At 46.5% G+C, this 18,710-nt stretch overlaps 1 protein-coding gene across 7 annotated transcripts in view; it reads right to left on the bottom strand.

The window, feature by feature from the left end:
* The window catches only part of LOC135045631 (complement receptor type 1-like), a 363,785-nt gene that overhangs the window by 59,627 nt on the left and 285,448 nt on the right, over positions 1–18,710 (bottom strand). For all 7 annotated transcript variants that reach the window (XM_063955316.1, XM_063955317.1, XM_063955320.1 and 4 more), the window contains exon 6: positions 17,530–17,709. In XM_063955316.1, the coding sequence (XP_063811386.1) occupies positions 17,530–17,709 (180 nt within the window). The remainder of the gene's footprint in view (positions 1–17,529; positions 17,710–18,710) is intronic.

The following is an 18,710-nucleotide window of genomic DNA, read 5'->3' as shown; positions in this document are numbered from 1 at the left end:
GGAGCTTCCTCTCAGCGGAGCTGTGGAGAGAAAATGGCGCTGGTGAGTGCTGAGGAAGAAGGCCCCGCCCCCTCAGCGGCGGGCTTCTGTCCCGCGATTTTGTGTAAAATTAATGGCGGGGGCTCATGCATATAACAGTGTCCAACTGTATATATGCTGCTTTTGCCAGGAGGTACTTAATTGCTGCCCAGGGCACCCCCCCCCCCCCCCCTGCGCCCTGCACCCTACAGTGACCGGAGTGTGTGGGCGCAATGGCGCACAGCTGCAGTGCTGTGCGCTACCTCATATGAAGACAGGAGTCTTCTGCCGCCGATTTTGACGTCTTCTTGCTTCAACCCGCCGGCTTCTGTCTTCTTGCTTCAACCCGCCGGCTTCTGTCTTCTGGCTCTGCGAGGGGGACGGCGGCGTGGCTCCGGGAACGGACGACAAGGTCAGGTTCCTGTGTTCGATCCCTCTGGAGCTAATGGTGTCCAGTAGCCTAAGAAGCGCAACCTAGCCGCAGTTAGTAGGTTTGCTTCTCTCCCCTCAGTCCCACGTAGCAGAGAGTCTGTTGCCAGCAGAAGCTCTCTGAAAATAAAAAACCTAACTAAAATACTTTCTTATTAGCAAGCTCAGGAGAGCTCACTAAAATGCACCCAGCTCTGTCCGGGCACAGATTCTAACTGAGGTCTGGAGGAGGCGCATAGAGGGAGGAGCCAGTGCATACCAGTAGTACTAAATCTTTCTTAGAGTGCCCAGTCTCCTGCGGAGCCCGTCTATTCCCCATGGTCCTTCCGGAGTCCCCAGCATCCACTAGGATGTTAGAGAAATTGAGAAATTGTTAACATAAAACACGACTACTATGTAAACAACATTCTGGTTAACTGAAGTGCCAACGCATCATACAACATAAATTGAATTGGATTTAATCATCATAGAGATCATTTATTGGTACATACAAAGATAAAACAATGACGGTATAAAGAGGATTTTGCATCAGATACACTATTATTATCATCCTTTATTTATATGGGGCCACAAGGGTTCCGCAGCACCCAATTACAGAGTACATATGCACATAATTAACACAGGAAAACAGTGACTTACAGTTGAAGACAATATAGGACAAGTACAGGGGAACTAAACATAACTCCACCAGTAGACGACACTAAGTATCAAGGTTGCTGAAAACTGCAGGATTTGGGCGGTTGAGGATTATTAAAGTAAGAAAAAGATAAGCACATGAGGGAAGAGGGCCCTACTTGTGAGAGCTTACATTCTAAAGGGGAGGGGCAGACAGACTAGGGTGACACAGATGGGGTAGTATACTATCCTTTAAATTGGAAATATATTGGGGTATAATGGGTGCAGGATCTAAGATTTTGACCATGCTCCTCCCCCTATGCACTATGCCTGCCAGAAGCTTGTCAGTTCTGTTTAATGAAGCCCCACAGAAGGAAGGAGAGGAATAAATTAGGAGAAGGAAAGAACAACATCCTCGTAAAACATAATAAAAAAAACAAAGAACAAGTGCAAAAAGGGCTTAGTGCCCCCATTGAACGTAAAGAAAAACGTAAAAAAAAAAAAAAAACAACAACTTTTTTCTTAGTTTTCCTATTGGGGACATCCAAAAAATGCCTCTATGCAAGATTACATACAGGGGAATCAGTGCATAACACCCTCCTTTCAAAACTTCCCTGGATGCAAATACATTATCTGTAGAATCAGGCACATATCTGAGCAGACAACTTCGGGGTTAAATTTACTAAAGCTTCTAAAAGTGAAAAGAAAGCGATGTTGTCAATAGCAATTATATTATATCATTTATTTATTGCATCCTAGGAAATGATAGAGATAATCTGATTGGTTGCTATGGGAAACATCAGCTCTTTTCACTTTTAGTAGCTTTAGGAAATGTACCCCCAGGTGACAACCCCTCCACAGCTACTTACTCGAAGGTTTGTCTTGCACCGCCCAGCAGACACAGACTAAACTAGTAAAATGTGCTTTGAGATTTTCAGGAGCCCTAAAGCTAGCTAGCAATAGACTAATTGGAGGCCAGCCCTATTCTGTCACCAGCATCCAACCCCAGATTTCGAAAGATCTCAACTGAAGTGCTCTCCTCTCAAACACCAAATGAGAGACTTGTGCACTTGTAGCGACAGGCTGAGCTTATTGTACTGTGGTGTCTTGTTCCACTTCAATAGGAGTTAAATATGCTCCCTCAAGTGAAGTGATCATCTTCCTCAGAACAGCCATGGAAATTGCACAGACCAGACCTATGAGCCAAAGCCTGCAAAAAGATGATCTTGTTTTCCGGCAGAAGCAACTCTCCTGTCCTTGCAGGATGTTGAACAGAATCCACAGAGTGACTATACCACTGGGAAGAAGCCAAGAGTTTGATAATACAATTGTGGAATTCAAGTGCCTGTGCGGACTCAAAAATATACTGTAGGTCTAACAAAAAAAGGGAGAATCAAATAATTTTTTTCGCTGGTAGCCAGCAAATTGCGCCCAACGAAGCTATTCAATTGTAGCTCTGCTCGGCGTGACCAGATGACAGTGCCAACATTTCAGCTCGCACCCCCCTCTGGGGTGGTGACCTGAAATGTGCGAAAAGTGACCAGTTTGAGCTCTCAAAAGGGACTTTCTGAGTTGCACCCATTAGTTTGGTTGGGGTGGTCTTCAGTTTGCCGGCAGTCGGGATCCCGGCGCACAGTATACCGGTGCCGGCATACCGACACTTTTTCTCCCTCTTGGGGGTCTACGACCCCCCTGGAGGGAGAATAAATAACGTGGCGCGCCACCGTGCCCGCAGCGTGGCGAGCGCGCAAGGGGCTCATTTGCGCTCGCCACGTTGTCAGTATGCCGGCGGTCGGGATCCCGGCTGCCGGCATACAATACTACACCCGTTTGGTTGGGTTTAGCCACTTTACGCAGCTAAACCCGACCTCTCTGGGCACAATTAGCATGGAAAAAAAAAATGATTTTACGCCCCCAATCTACGGTCACTTTAGACGGGAAATCCTGCGCGCAAAATTACTGAATTCCCCCCAGAGATGGGAATCCGACTTTGATGAAAATTTTGTCCAGGTAGGGAACAGGGACCTGACGTCTGAGCACACAGGAGCTGTTTTTAGACTGAACTGAAGTATCCTGAACTGTTAAAGCTGGTTCTACACCGCTAACCTGAGAAGGTTCTCATTTCCCGCACATACGAGCACAAGGTAAAGAAAGCCATAAATGTACCTTGCTCTATACTCTTTAGATTGCATCTGAAATCTGCTCAAAGACTTCCATGTACAGTACAAAAAAAAATAAATTGAAAATCCACCCCTAAGAACAGTAAAGACTGTATTATATGCTGAAAAACCACGTGAGAGGGCAACCAAAGAGTTTTAGGATATTATCCTGACCCATGTAACCAGTAGAAAATAGGATTTTAATACCTACCGGTAAATCCTTTTCTCTTAGTCCGTAGAGGATGCTGGGGTCACTTCAAGAACCATGAGGTATAGACTGGATCCGCAGGAGACATGGGCACTTTAAGACTTTCAAAGGGTGTGACCTGGCTCCTCCCTCTATGCCCCTCCTCCAGACTCCAGTTTAAGGAAACTGTGCCCAGGGAGACAGACATTTCGAGGAAAAGGATTTATTGATAAACCACGGTGAGCATCTTACCAGCTCACACCTCCAGCATGCCGCAGAACGTGGCATTCAATAGAACACAAGCCAACGGCATGAAGAATTTTCAGCACTATGCTGACAAAAACCGTAACACAACCCGTGTGAAACCACAACCAATAACTGCATATACAGTACGCACCGGGATGGGCGCCCAGCATCCTCTACGGACTAATAGAAAAAGATTTACCGGTAGGTATTAAAATCCTATTTTCTCATACGTCCTAGAGGGTGCTGGGGTCACTTCAAGAACCATGGGGTTTATACCAAAGCTCTAGAATGGGCGGGAGAGTGCGGATGACTCTGCAGCACCGATTGACCAAACTTAAGGTCTTCATCGGCCAAGGTGTAAAACTTGTAGAACTTTTCAAATGTGTTTGACCCCGACCAAGTAGCTGCTCGGCAAAGTTGCAATGCCGAGACTCCCCGGACAGCTGCCCAGGATGAGCCCACCTTTCTAGTAGAATGGGCTTTCACCGATACCGGTAACGGCAATCCAGCCGTGGAATGAGCGTGCTGAATGGTGTTCCAGATCCAGCATGCAATGATCTGCTTGGAAGCAGGACACCCAACCTTGTTGGGAGCATACAGGACAAACAGAGCCGCTGTTTTCCTAATCTGAGCCGTTCTGGCGACATAAATCTTCAAAGCTCTGACTACATCCAGAGATTTTTTCTGAGCGAAGGCGTCAGAAGCCTCAGGCACCACAATAGGTTGGTTGATGTGGACAGAGGAAACCACCTTCAGTAGAAATTGCTGACGTGTCCTCAATTCAGCTCTATCTTACTGGAAGATCAAATAAGGGCTCTTGTGAGACAAGGCCGCTAACTCAGACACCTGCCTTGCAGATGCCAAGGCCAATAGGATGACCACTTTCCAAGTGAGGAATTTCAACTCCACCTTCCGGAAAGGTGTAAACCAATGTGATTGAAGGAACTGCAACACCACATTACGATCCCAAGAAGGATGGAACGCGCAACATGTCTTTCACGCAAAACTGAACTTCCGGAAGGGAAGCCAATGGTTTCAGAAAGAAAATTGCCAATGCTGAAAACTGGACCATAATGGAGTCCAACTGCAGTCTGCATTTCCCCCAGGCTGTAGGAAACGGAGAAAAACGTCCTAACTGAAACACTTCCGTTGAAACGTTCTTGGATTCACACCAAGACACATATTTTCTCCAAAAACGGTGGTAATGTTTAGACGTTACTCCTTTCCTGGCCTGAACAAGAGTGGGGATGACTTCCTTGGGAATACCCTTTCGGGGTAGGATTCGGCGCTCAACAGTCATGTCGTCAAATGTAGCCGCGGCAAGTCTAGGTACACGCACGGTACCTACCGTAGTAGGTCCTCGCGAAGAGGAAAAGGCCCAGGATCTTTTAATGATCAACTCCTGAAGATCTGGGCACCAAGCCCTCCTTGGCCAGTCTGGGGCAGTGAAAATTGCCCGAACCATTGTTGTTCTTATTATCCCGAGAACTTTTGGGATCATGGAAGTGGAAGGAATACACTTACCGGAATAGCCACTGGGTCACAAGAGCATCTACTGCTATTGAAGAGGGTCTCTTGACCTGCAACAATTTTTCTGAAGCTTCTCGTTGAGACAAGAAGTCATCCTGTCTACTGGAGGAACTCCCCAAAGACTTGTCACCTCTGCGAAGACTTCTTGGTGGAGGTCCCACTCTCCCGGACGTAGATCGTGTCTGCTGAGGAAGCATGCTTCCCAGTTGTCCACCGGAATGAAAATTGCAGACAGAGCCCTTACATATTTTTCTGCCCAGGAGGATCTTCGTCACCTCTGCCATTTCCGCTCTGCTTTTTGTTCCACCTTGCTGTTACCTTATCCAACTGGATCTGCACGGGGTGATCTTGAAGAAGATGTACCGCCTGTTGAAGGCTGTTGTAAATGGCTCTCAATTCCAGCATATTCATGTGAAGGCAGGCTTCCCGACTTTAGCATTTTTCTTGGAAGCTTTTCTCTTGAGTGACAGCCCCCAGCCTCGGAGACTTGCATCTGTGGTTACCAGGACCCAGTCCTGAATCCCGAACCTGCGTCCCTCTAGTAAGTGCGAGGTGTGGAGCGAAATCCTGGCTTTTGACAACAGGATTATCTTCAAGTGCATGTATAGGTGGGAACCGGACCCCTCGTCCAACAGGACCCACTAGAACACCTTGGCAAGGAACCTGCCAACTGAATGACCTTGTAGGCCGCAACCATCTTTTCTAATGTATTGATGGATTGACACTCCAGCTGGTCTCGGAATTTGTATGACCAGACTCTGGATCTCCAGAGCCTTTTCCCCTGGAAGAAAAAACTCTCTGAAGTATCTAGTATTATTCCAAAAACCGACAACTGCGTCGATGGGCCATCAGTGATTCTGGCAAGTTCAGGAGCCAACGCTGTTGTTGAAGAACTGTCAGGGAGAGTGCAACGTTTTGCACCAACTGGTTTCTTGATCTCGCCGTTATCAGGAGACCGTCCCAGTACGGGATAAATGTGACTCCGTACTAGAGAAGGAGAACCATCATTACCGCCATCACCCTGGTGAAATTGGTAATGACCATCCTGAATAGCAAACCTTAGGTAAATCTAATGCGGAGGAAAATGTAAATAGACCTCCTTTATTGTTTTTTCAGATTGGATCTCACTGCCCTGAGAGATTCCATCTTGGATTTGCATTTCTTTAAATAGAAAATTAAGGGATGTCAGCTTTAGGATTGGTCACGAAAAGGCTTTAACAACAGCCTACTCCATTTTGTGACAGGGTACACCAGGACCATGACCTGATCCTGACACAACTCTTGTGTTGCGTCGCATACTACCTCCCCGTCCGGAGGAGAAAACGTAATAATTAAGAATTGGTGAGGGAAAACGCCTGGAAACTCCAGTATGCACCATTGGGACACTATTCGTAAAAAAACCACGGGTCCAAGTCCGTTCCAGGACCGACTGAAAAGTTTTAGACGTGGCCCCACCGGTGTGGGCTCCCGCAAGAGAGTCCCAGCATCATGCAGTGGATCTGGCAGCAACAGAGGATGATTTCTGCTCCTGTGACCTTGAAGAGGCTGCTGACCTCTTCCCTTTTCTCCTTCCTCTACCTGCAAAGAAAAAAGGGGAACCCGTATCTATTGGGCCGACATGACTGCATCCGACAATTATGCGTCATCATCCGTTGTGAGGGAACATAGGCCCAGAAGGTAGATTTACCAGCGGTATCTGCCGAGATCAAATTAACTAGGCCGTCACCAGGGTTCACCTTCATCGGGAAGAGACTCCATATCTTCTCGGAGTCAGCCTCAGCATTCCATTGGTGAGTCCACAATGCCCTCCTAGCCGAGACCGCCATGGAATCGGCCCGCGAACCCAAGAGTCCTCTATCCCTTGCAGTCACACGAAAGCATGCTGCAGCGTCCTTGATATGACCCAACGTAAGGAGTATCCCATCTCTCCCCAGGGTATCTATAACGGATGACCAGGCAACCGACCATTTTTGAATACTACTACTCCTCATGCGCATGTTAATGGCAGGTCAAACTGACGTACGCGTGGACACATAACTAGAACATAACGTAGCTTCCTATATATGATCCGCTGGCTTTGTGACAGGGCCCCGTGCAGAACAGGGGGTGACACCCACTTTATTATATCTGCGGCGGGAAAAGAATAAACAATCGGAATCTTCTTGAGGATTTGAAATCAACTTGTCAGGGCTGACCCAGACCTACTCAAACAGAGCGTTCAGCACATGAGAATGAAGAATGTTACTTCAGCAGTATTATAAAATATATATATATATATATATACAAAGAGAGAAGCTTAACAGCGCCAATATGCGGTACCAGTTAATACTAGTATATAGACCAAAAAGTGCTAGTGCAGATGGATAAAAGATAAGTACAAGAGGCCCTCTTAATAAGACACTCCCTCTACTGCTTTAGGGCGTAAGCTACACCTTAAGGAAAAAGCAATGGTGAGTTGCTTTATAAATAATGTAAAAAAGGAAATAGATAAGGTGTTTAAAAGCGACCAATGGTGTCATAAAATTTTAAAAAGAGGCTATACTACAAATTTTCAAGTATTTAATCACATAAAATTAGCACCAGTAAAAAGTACAATAAAAAAACACATATATATAAAGAAAAAACTAAACATTTTTTTTTTTTTTTTTTTTAAGTCTCTGGAGTTTCTAAAAAAAGTACACAGACTACATGCAATGGTACTAAAAAAGTTATCTAAGAACAGGAGGATCAAATTACTACTAATATAAGTGATAAGATCAATGCAGGTAAAAAAATAGTAGTTAGCTTAACTTTGAGAAGACAGGTATTCCCCCAACGCGTTTCGTCCTATCTGGACTTCATCATACATATATGCACACATGCACCCCTTTGTTCGGAACAGCAGCGTCCACAGTGACGTTAATACGTCCTTATTATGTACTAAATGCTCTTTTTTTGGGGGGGGGGGATCTCCTCAGGAAGCATTATGGTCGACACCGGAATTAGCATCTGTGTTGGTGTAAGGGAGTAGCAACTGGGCAAAATAACCTGTTTGCGACCCCGAGGGGCCTTAGGAAAATATAGCTATGATCAAGACATCCATAGATATTCCTGTGTCTATTACACCGATTTATTCAACCTTACTCTCTCATATATATATATATATATATATATATATATATATATATATATATACATACACACACATACATACATACATACATACACACCTTTCTGATATGCATCACGTTAACATGCAATTTTTTACCCAGTCATATATCGGTGGTGCCGACAGGGCCACCCTCCCGCGTCTCTCTCTCTCTCTATATATATATATATATATATATATATATATATATATATATACATACATACATACATACATACACACACCTTTCTGATATGCATCACGTTAACATGCAATTTTTTACCCAGTCATATATCGGTGGTGCCGACAGGGCCACCCACCCGCGTCTGTGTCCCTAATATAGTTTTCACTTGGGAGAAATATTCATCCACCTACATGTTGACACACATGTACCAAGTACCATCAGGAGTCGGCCGTGCCGACTGGGTCACTCCCACAGCCGTTTGTGGGAAGCACTCCGTTTCAGACATGCCGACACACGTGTACCAAACATGTCAGAGACACACAGATAGAGTTTGCCAGCTCATAACCCACCGCTTAATCAACAGGTCTGAACATTATAGAATGCCCCCAAACCTGTAGCGCTTTTATATTAAACATATATTGCACCAATTTGACTGTGCCCCCCCCCGTTTTGCACTCTGATACATTCAGCAGTGTGAGGAAGGACCAGTGTCTCTTTGCAATAGAAAATGGCGCTGGCTGTGTAAGCTGTGAGGGCTAAGCCCCGCCCCCGTAATGGCGCGCTTCAGTCCCGCCATTTTAGTTAAAATCTTTATACTGTCGGGGGTTAGGACAGTGCCCCAGCACCTATGTCCCCTGTTGCCAGTCTTATAATTGAGGTATATATGCTGCCCAGGGCGCCCCCCCCCCCCCCTCGTCCGCTCCCTGGAGTGCCTCTGTGTGTGGGAGCATGGCGCGCAGCGTGCGATCGCTGTGCGGTACCTCAGTAGCCGTCACTGAAGTATTCTTTGCTTCTTCTACTCACTTGTCTTCTGACTTCTGGCTCTGCAAGGAGGGTGACGGCCGGCTCTGGGAATGAGCCCCTAGGCGTACCTGGTGATCAAACCCTCAGGAGCTAATGGTGTCCTGGAGCCAAAAAAGCAGAGCCTTGAAACTCACAGAAGTAGGTCTGACTTCTCTCCCCTAAGTCCCACGAAGCAGGGAGACTGTTGCCAGCAGTTCTCCCTAAAAATAAAAAACCTAAACGTAAGTCTTTTTCAGAGAAACTCAGTAGAGCTCCTCAGAGTGCATCCAGTCTGCCTGGGCACAGAATCTAACTGGAGTCTGGAGGAGGGGCATAGAGGGAGGAGCCAGGTCACACCCTTTGAAAGTCTTAAAGTGCCCATGTCTCCTGCGGATCCCGTCTATACCCCATGGTCCTTTAAGTGACCCCAGCATCCTCTAGGACGTATGAGAAAAGTAGACTAGAGTCAGGATTATTCCTTCACCTGGCACCAATGGCTGGAAATTAAATCCTCACAACCCTACCCAACGCTTGTTGGATGAGTCCAGATACCTCTGGACACATCCACTTCCTGTCACCATAAAAACATCCACAAACCTCCCACAACTATATTTATCTCTCTCCTGCTTTTATTAGCTGGTGACATACCACCAAATCCAGGCCCCAACCACTTGCCCCACTTAAATTCAGCTGTTTCGCAACAATATAGAATTCCAGCTAATCTCAAACATCACATCTGTCATCACCCTGCAAATCACTAAAACTTATGGAATGCATGTTCTGTTCTGTTTGCAACAATTTAACATCTTCTTCATATCTAACAACCTCAATCTGCTGCCTATAACAGAAAACAGGATTTTGATACCTACCGGTAAATCCTTTTCTCCTAGTCCGTAGAGCATGCTGGGGTCCACTTCATGACCAGGGGGGTATAGACGGTTCCGCAGGAGCCATGGGCACTCTCAAGACTTTTCAATGGGTGTGAACTGGCTCCTCCCTCTATGCCCCTCCTCCAGACCTCAGTTATAGGAACTGTGCCCAGGGAGACGGACATTTTGAGGAAAGGATTTACTTTAATACTAATGGTGAGATACATACCAGCTCACACCTCAACCATGCCGCACAACATGGCATTCAACATAACACATGCCAACAGGCATGAACCAATTACAGCAAACATGCTGAAACTACTAAAACACAACATGTGTAACTCTAATAAACAAAACTGCAGGTAAAGTACGCACTGGGACGGGCGCCCAGCATCCTCTACGGACTAGGAGAAAAGGATTTACCGGTAGGTATCAAAATCCTATTTTCTCATACGTCCTAGAGGATGCTGGGGTCCACTTCAGGACCATGGGGTTTATACCAAAGCTCCAGTACGGGCAGGGAGAGTGCGGATGACCCTGCAGCACCGATTGACCGAACTTGAGGTCTTCATCGGCCAAGATGTCAAACTTGTAGAATTTTGCAAATGTGTTTGACCCCGACCAAGTAGCTGCTCGGCAAAGTTGCAATGCCGAGACCCCCCCGGGCAGCCGCACAGGATGAGCCCACCTTCCTAGTGGAATGGGCCTTCACTGACGTCGGTAACGGCAATCCAGCCGTAGTATGAGCGTGCTGAATCGTACTTCTGATCCAACGCGCAATAGTCTGCTTGGAAGCAGGACACCCAATCTTGTTGGGAGCATACAGCAGACTCTGTTTTCCGTATTCGAGCTGTTCTAGCGACATAAATCTTCAAAGCTCTAACCACATCTAGTGACTCAGTGAACGTATCAGTAACTACTGGCACCACAATAGATTGGTTTATGTGGAAAGATGAAACCACCTTTGGAAGAAAATGTTGACGAGTTCTCAACTCTGCCCTATCTTCATGGAAGATCAGGTAAGGGCTCTTGTGAGACAAGGCCCCCCAACTCAGACACCCGCCGTGCGGATTCCAATGCCAAAAGCATCACCATTTTCCAAGTGAGAAACTTCAACTCTATCTCTTGTAGAGGCTCAAACCAATCCGATTGAAGAAACTGCAACACCACATTAAGGTCCCATGGTGCCACTGGAGGCACAAAAAGGAGGCTGGATGTGCAGAACCCCTTTCACGAAGGTCTGAACCTTTGGAAGAGAGGCCAATTGTTTTTGGAAGAACACTGACAAGGCCGAAATCTGGACCTTGATTGACCCCAATCGGAGGCCCGCCTCCACATCAGCCTGCAGAAAACGGAGAAAACGTCCCAACTGAAACTCTTCCGTAGGAGCCTTCTTGGATTCACACCAAGACATACATTTTCTCCAAATACGGTGGTAATGTTTCGACGTTACTCCTTTTCTGGCCTGAATAAGGGTGGGGATGACTTCCTTGGGAATACCCTTACGGGCTAGGATCCGGCGCTCAACAGCTATGCCGTCAAACGTAGCCGTGGTTAGTCTTGATACACGCACGGCCCCTGCTGCAGCAGGTCCTCGTGAAGAGGAAGAGGCCGAGGATCTTCTATGAGCAACTCCTGAAGATTTGGGTACCAAGCCCTCCTTGGCCAGTCTGGGGCAATGAAGATTGCTCGAACTCTTGTTCTCCTTATGATCCTGAGCACCTTTGGAATCAGCAGAAGTGGAGGGAAGACATACACCGACCGGAACACCCACTGGGCCACTAGCGCATCCACTGCTACTGCTTGCGGGTCTCTCGACCTGGAACAATATTTCTGAAGCTTCTTGTTGAGACGAGATGCCATCATGTCTACTTGAGGGACTCCCCAAAGACTTGTCACCTCTGCAAAGACTTCTTGGTGGAGGCCCCACTCTACTGGATGGAGATCGTGTCTGCTGAGGAAGTCTGCTTCCCAGTTGTCTACTCCCGGAATGAAAATTGGCGACAGAGCCTTTACATGTCTTTCTGCCCAGAGGAGGATCTTCGCCACCTCTGCCATTGCCGCTCTGCTTTTCATTCCGCCCTGCCTGTTTATGTACGCGACTGCTGTTACATTGTCCGACTGGATCTGCACGGAATGATCTTGAAGATGTACCGCTTGTTGAAGGCCGTTGTAAATGGCTCTCAATTCCAGCACGTTTATGTGAAGGCAGGCTTCCTGACTTGACCATTTTCCTTGGAAGCTTTCCCCCCGAGTGACAGCTCCCCAGCCTCGGAGACAGTGGCGTAACTACTGCCCCCGCAGCCCTCGCGGTGGCTTGGGGGCAAGGGGCTGCGGGGGCGCCACTGATTTACAGCAGACTGACATGCGGACGAGCGTCCGCATGTCAGTCTGCGGTCTCCTTCCCTCCGCCGCTTGTTGGAGGGATACGGAGGGCACAGCGCGCCTCCCTGTGTCCCTCCTGCATCATCTCCGGCGGCCGCGGGTTTAATAGGGGGAAGTGCCGTCCGTGAGCTCTCCACGGCCGCCGGAGATGATGCAGCAGGAGGGACACAGGAGAGGCGAGCTGTGCCCTCCGTGTCCCTCCAAAAAGCAGCAGCAGCGGCGCGGGGGGGGGGGGGGAATATCTGGCACTGGGGCATATATGGCACTGGGGGGGGGAATATCTGGCAATGGGGGCATATATGGCACTGGGGGGGAATATCTGGCACTGGGGGCATATATGGCACTGGGGGAATATCTGGCACTGGGGGGGAATATATGGCACTGGGGGCATATATGGCACTGGGGGGGGGAATATCTGGCACTGGGGGCATATATGGCACTGGGGGGGGAATATCTGGCACTGGGGGAATATCTGGCTCTGGGGGGGCATATATGGCACTGGGGGGGAATATCTGGCACTGGGGGGGAATATCTGGCACTGGGGGGGAATATCTGGCACTGGGGGGGAATATCTGGCACTGGGGGGGAATATCTGGCACTGGGGGGGAATATCTGGCACTGGGGGGGAATATCTGGCACTGGGGGGGAATATCTGGCACTGGGGGGGAATATATGGCACTGGGGGCATATATGGCACTGGGGGGGAATATCTGGCACTGGGGGCATATATGGCACTGGGGGGGAATATCTGGCACTGGGGGGGAATATCTGGCACTGGGGGGGAATATCTGGCACTGGGGGGGAATATCTGGCACTGGGGGGGAATATCTGGCACTGGGGGGGAATATATGGCACCGGGGGCATATGTGGCACTGGGGGGGGTATATGTGTACCTGGCACATGGGGGGGGGGGCTATATTTGGCACTGGGGCATGTGAGTACCTGGCACCGTGGGGGAATATCTGGCACTGGGGACATATGTGGCACTGGGAGCACAGCCCTAGCAACAAGGACTACCTCCTAGCAACGAGCATGACTCCCAGTGCATGAAACACCTGGCAACGAGCATGACACCCAGTGCATGAAACACCTGGCAACGAGCATGACACCCAGTGCATGAAACACCTGGCAACGAGCATGACACCCTGAGCATGAAAACCCCTGGCACTGTGCATGGAACCAAGAGCATGAAACCCCTGGCAACGAGCATGACACCCAGTGCATGAAACCCCTGACAACGAGCAGGTAATTGAAAAGTAATTAGAAGCCTTACTGTAGGACTTAATGTGTAATGGGCATTACGGTGTGTGGCATAATGTATCACGGACATTGCGGTGTGTGTCATAATGTGTCACAGGCATTACGGTGTATGGTATACTATATCGCGGGCATTGTGATATGTGGTATAATGTCTCAGGGTCATTGCAGTGTGTGGCATAATGTATCACGGACATTGCGGTGTGTGTCATAATGTGTCAGGCATTACGGTGTGTGGTATACTATATCACGGGCATTGTGGTATGTGGTATAATGTCTCAGGGTCATTGCAGTGTGGCATAATACATAACTGGCATTGCGGTGTGTGGCATAGGGTATAACGGGCAGGGCATTGCGGTATGTGTCACAGGCATTACGGTGTATGGTATACTATATCACGGGCATTGTGGTATAATGTCTCAAGGTCATTGCAGTGTGTGGCATAATGTGTCACAGGCATTGTATGTGCTATAATGTATCGGGCATTGCAGTGTGTGGCATAATGTATCACGGACATTGCGGTGTGTGTCATAATGTGTCACAGACATTGTATGTGCTATAATGTATCAGGGGCATTGCAGTGTGTAGCATAATGTGTAACGGGCATTGCGATTCCTGTCATAATGTGTCACAGGCATTACGGTGTGTGGCATAATGTGTCACAGGCATTACGGTGTGTGGCATAATGTGTCGGGGGCATTACAGTGTGTGCATATTGTGTCATGTGCATTATTGTGTGCGGCATAATGTCTAAGGGCCATTGCATTATGTGGCATAATGTATACTGGGCATTACTATAAGGAGGAAAAATGACAAATAATGTAAGGGGCATGAATCAGGATTATTTTTCTTTCCTGTGGTGGCCAACGTATGGGCGTGCAGATTGCAAAACTGGGGTATAAGGTAGTCTTTTCCTGCAATGCCACGCCCCTTTATGTGAAACCACGCCCATTCCAACGAAACCACACCCCTTTTTTGCCACGCGCGCCTTCGCGCCCTTTCTTGCTCCCAATTATGGAGCATGAGGGGGGGGGGGGGGGGGCGAAGAATTTTTTGGCTTGGGGGAGAAAAATTTCTAGTTACGCCACTGCTCGGAGACTTGCATCCGTGGTTACCAGGACCCCGTCCTGAATCCCGAACCTGTGTCCCTCTAGTAGGTGAGAACTGTGCAGCCACCACAGGAGCGAAATCCTGGCTTTTGACGACAGAATTATCTTCCGGTGCATGTGTAGGTGGGATCCCGACTACTTGTCCAACAGGTCCCACTGGAATACCCTGGCATGGAACCTGCCAAACTTTATGGCCTCGTAGGCCGCCACCATCTTCCCCAACAACCGAATGCACTGATGGATCGACACACTCGATTGTTTCAATATCTGTTTTACCATTTTCTGGATTTCCAGAGCCTTTTCCACCGGAAGAAATACTCTCTGAACTTCTGTGTCTAGAATCATCCCGAGAAAAGACAATCTTGTCGTCTGTTCCAACTGTGACTTTAGATAATTTATGATCCAACCGTGTTGTTGGAGTATTGACAGGGAGAGTGTGATGTTTTGTAACAACTGCCAGACAGAATCCAACCTTGTGTGCAAATATTCCTGATGACGGGCAGAAGCCCAAAACGTTGAATTAAAAAGCACGTTTTCAGCTTCATTCAAGTCTCCAAGTGCCGCCATTTTGCTTGTTTATATATAGACTATATATATATATACATACATACATACATACATACATACACACACACACACACACACACACACACACACACACACACACCTGTGTAGCCAGCAAATAATCTATCTATATTATACGGGAGCATGCAAAGAATCCCTAATTTTCTGTTTAGGGGGGTGGACTTGGACGTGATTGAGGGAGGGCCATAGCATTTTGTTGCACCTGGGCCCACCGTTCGCTAGTTCCGCCACTGGGTGACATCAATATTTTGGGATTAGTATGAGATCCCGGCGTTTGAAATACAGACGCCGGGATCCCGATGATTAAATCGTCGGCAGGAGTGAGTAAGGGGTGTTCTCCCCTCTCCCCTAACCCTCCATACTCACAGCTTAACCCTAACCTCTCCACTTAGTGCCTAACCCCAACCCCTCCGAGGGAGGTGCGTAAACCTAACCCTCCGAGGGAGGTGTCTAACCCTAACAGCTCGTCCCCCCAGCCTAACCCTAACCCCCGAGAACGCAGCCTAACCCCCAGCGGCTTACCTCTCCAGCGCCGCAATGTCTCTTCATTTGGCATCCCGGCTATCGGCATTCCGGTGCCGGGATGGTGCACCCAATTCTGGATGCCGGTGTCGGGATTTTGACTGCTGGTATCCCAACAGCCGGGATACTGACTGCTTCCCAATATCTCAATTGACAGCCCATGATCTCTTCATGCCTCCAAACTACTCACTCTAACCTCCTCTCTCTGCCTCTACCAGTGGACTGACTCCTTCACTCATCATGAGGGACACTGACTTGATCTTTTATTTACCAGACTAAGCTCAGTTTCTGAATTCACTAATACTCATTTTCCGCTTTCAGATCACAACCTTATCACCTGCAATCTCTCCTACATTGCTTCAAACTCAATGTCACTGAAGTTCTACAATCCTCAAACCCAAAGAAATATGGACACTATTAATTTTGAAGAACATTCACTTGTTCAAGCATTGCAGTGATTACTCAGATTCTGAAAAAACAATTCTGACCCTAACTCTCTACTACTGTTCCATCTCTCAGCTTGCATGCCCATCCAAGCTACTTGAGAGACTTGCCTACACTCGCCTCACACACTAACTCAAACAGCTTATTGGGCTCACTTCAGTCAGGCTTTCATTCCCAAAACTCCAGAGTCAGCACTGACTAAAGTAGTGAATAACCTTGTCACTGCTAAGTTTAAAGGCCATTACTCATGTCTTAATCTTCTAAATATCTCCTGATTTTGACACCACTGACCACTGTTCTCATACAAATACTACAAACCCCAGGTCTTCAGGACACAGCCCTTTCTGGTTTCACATCCTAACTAACTAAATCGCTCTCTTCAGTGTTCGCTTCTCTGAATCCACCTCCTCCTCACTACCTCTATCAGTTGGAGTACCGCAAGGCTGTCTTAAGTCCTCTGCACTGATGATGGTGCCAGCAGCTCTGAATAAGTTTGTGTTGGACACCTGTCTGTACGGGTTGACACTGCCAGCTTCCAACTTCTGGTTGCTAGCGTGGGCCAGAGTGCATTGCTGCAGAAAACGGTTTGTTATGTGTTGGAAATTTACTCGCAAAGAAAAGCAAGGCTTTAGCTGTGTCATTCTAGGGGCAGCAGTGCTGGTGCCATGCAGGGTTTCATTCATACACTGGGGCCATGCCACTAATGTACAATAGCACGCGGGTATCAAAAGGTAGTACTATCCTTTATGTGACTGCAATGTTATATTTTTAGATTATGTCAAAAACAACTGCTGAGAGGCACTATTGTATGGCATAATATGATATGAAGGCATTTTATTACATAAAACACATGAATTATATTAAGATAACAGTATCCTATCACATAGCATCCAATATTTTGACCTTCAAAAATAAAATGTGAACTCCGTAATCAGCATCCCTGCCTGATAAACTCTAGCAAACCTTTCCAAAATACATTTTAAAATCTAGAACCCAACCAAAAAGTTTGTACAATGATTGCATTCTGCATTTAATACAGAAAAGTAAAAATTTATGGTAGAAGAATAAAACATTTCTAACCTACGCATGTAGGAGAACTAGAACTCCATGATCCGTTAGCTGTGCAGGATGCTGAAGGTTCACCGGCAAGTACTAAACCCTTATTACATGAAAAGGTAACAGCATCTAAGTAAGTGTACTCATCCTTGTAAGGGTCAAATGATCCATCTGGAGGCGAATTTGGTGCAGGACAGATAACAACTGTAAGAAAAAGAAAAATACATTGTATCTGATGGAACAGCTAGATTGTTTTCAAATGTTTTTGAGTAAGCGGCTATTGTACAAAATTATATGCTGATTTTCAAACTCTAATCCGGCAAAGATGTATAATGAGCTTGGCAGGGAAACCAATAAAAATAGTGTGGATAAAAATAGAACAGCCTTAAAAGTAATCTTGACTTCATAGGAGAAAAAAAAACAAAAAACGGGAGGCAGAATTATGTAAAAACATTGTAAACCATTTTTTTTTACTAAAAATATAAAATGCATAAAATATGAACTCTGAGAAAATAAATATGAAGCAAATATAACACAATACGACTGTTTTGCTAATATAGGGGATAATTCAGCCACCATGCGACAGAAAGCATGAGTAAGTTCAGACTTACTCAGCTTACTGACAGATGAACATCATCTCCAATGCGATCGCATATGCAGGGAGAAAGTGCTATGCACCTCCTCCTGCATTTGCATTGCAAAGTATTGCAATTGTAGAAACAAAGGAAAGGATACTTAAAAATGTACAGTACCTTTTATTAATTTGTGTGAAAATATACTAGAAAAAGGAGTCAACAGCGAAATATTGGTTAAAATAGCATAGTATGTGAAAAGACTAAAAATAGTGTAAATAAAAAAAACAAAAAAAAAAAAAACAATCAGCTGTATACCTTCTAATAGGTCTTTTCTTTTGTCTCAATTTCTTATTATTTATCCTAGCTTTTATCTCAAAATTGGTTTCTCTAAAAAACTATTTTTTGATATGGAATTACAAAGGATTTTGTCTCCTTTTCTTCAGAGAGGATGTACAGCGTATCAATCAGGCCCCTTATGGTCTTATTAGTTGTGTGGTAGGGATATGTTCTATTGTATAGGGTCAGAGTTACATTTCTCTAACATATCTATTTATGTCAGCCAGTTTGTCAGTACCGGAATATCAGTTTATTCCTGGCATATAAGATATATCCAGGAATATTGTCACTCTA

This window comes from Pseudophryne corroboree, chromosome 2, assembly GCF_028390025.1.
Source record: "Pseudophryne corroboree isolate aPseCor3 chromosome 2, aPseCor3.hap2, whole genome shotgun sequence".
In the NCBI taxonomy this organism is placed as follows: Eukaryota; Metazoa; Chordata; class Amphibia; order Anura; family Myobatrachidae; genus Pseudophryne; species Pseudophryne corroboree.
This window is presented reverse-complemented; position numbering and strand designations above follow the sequence as displayed.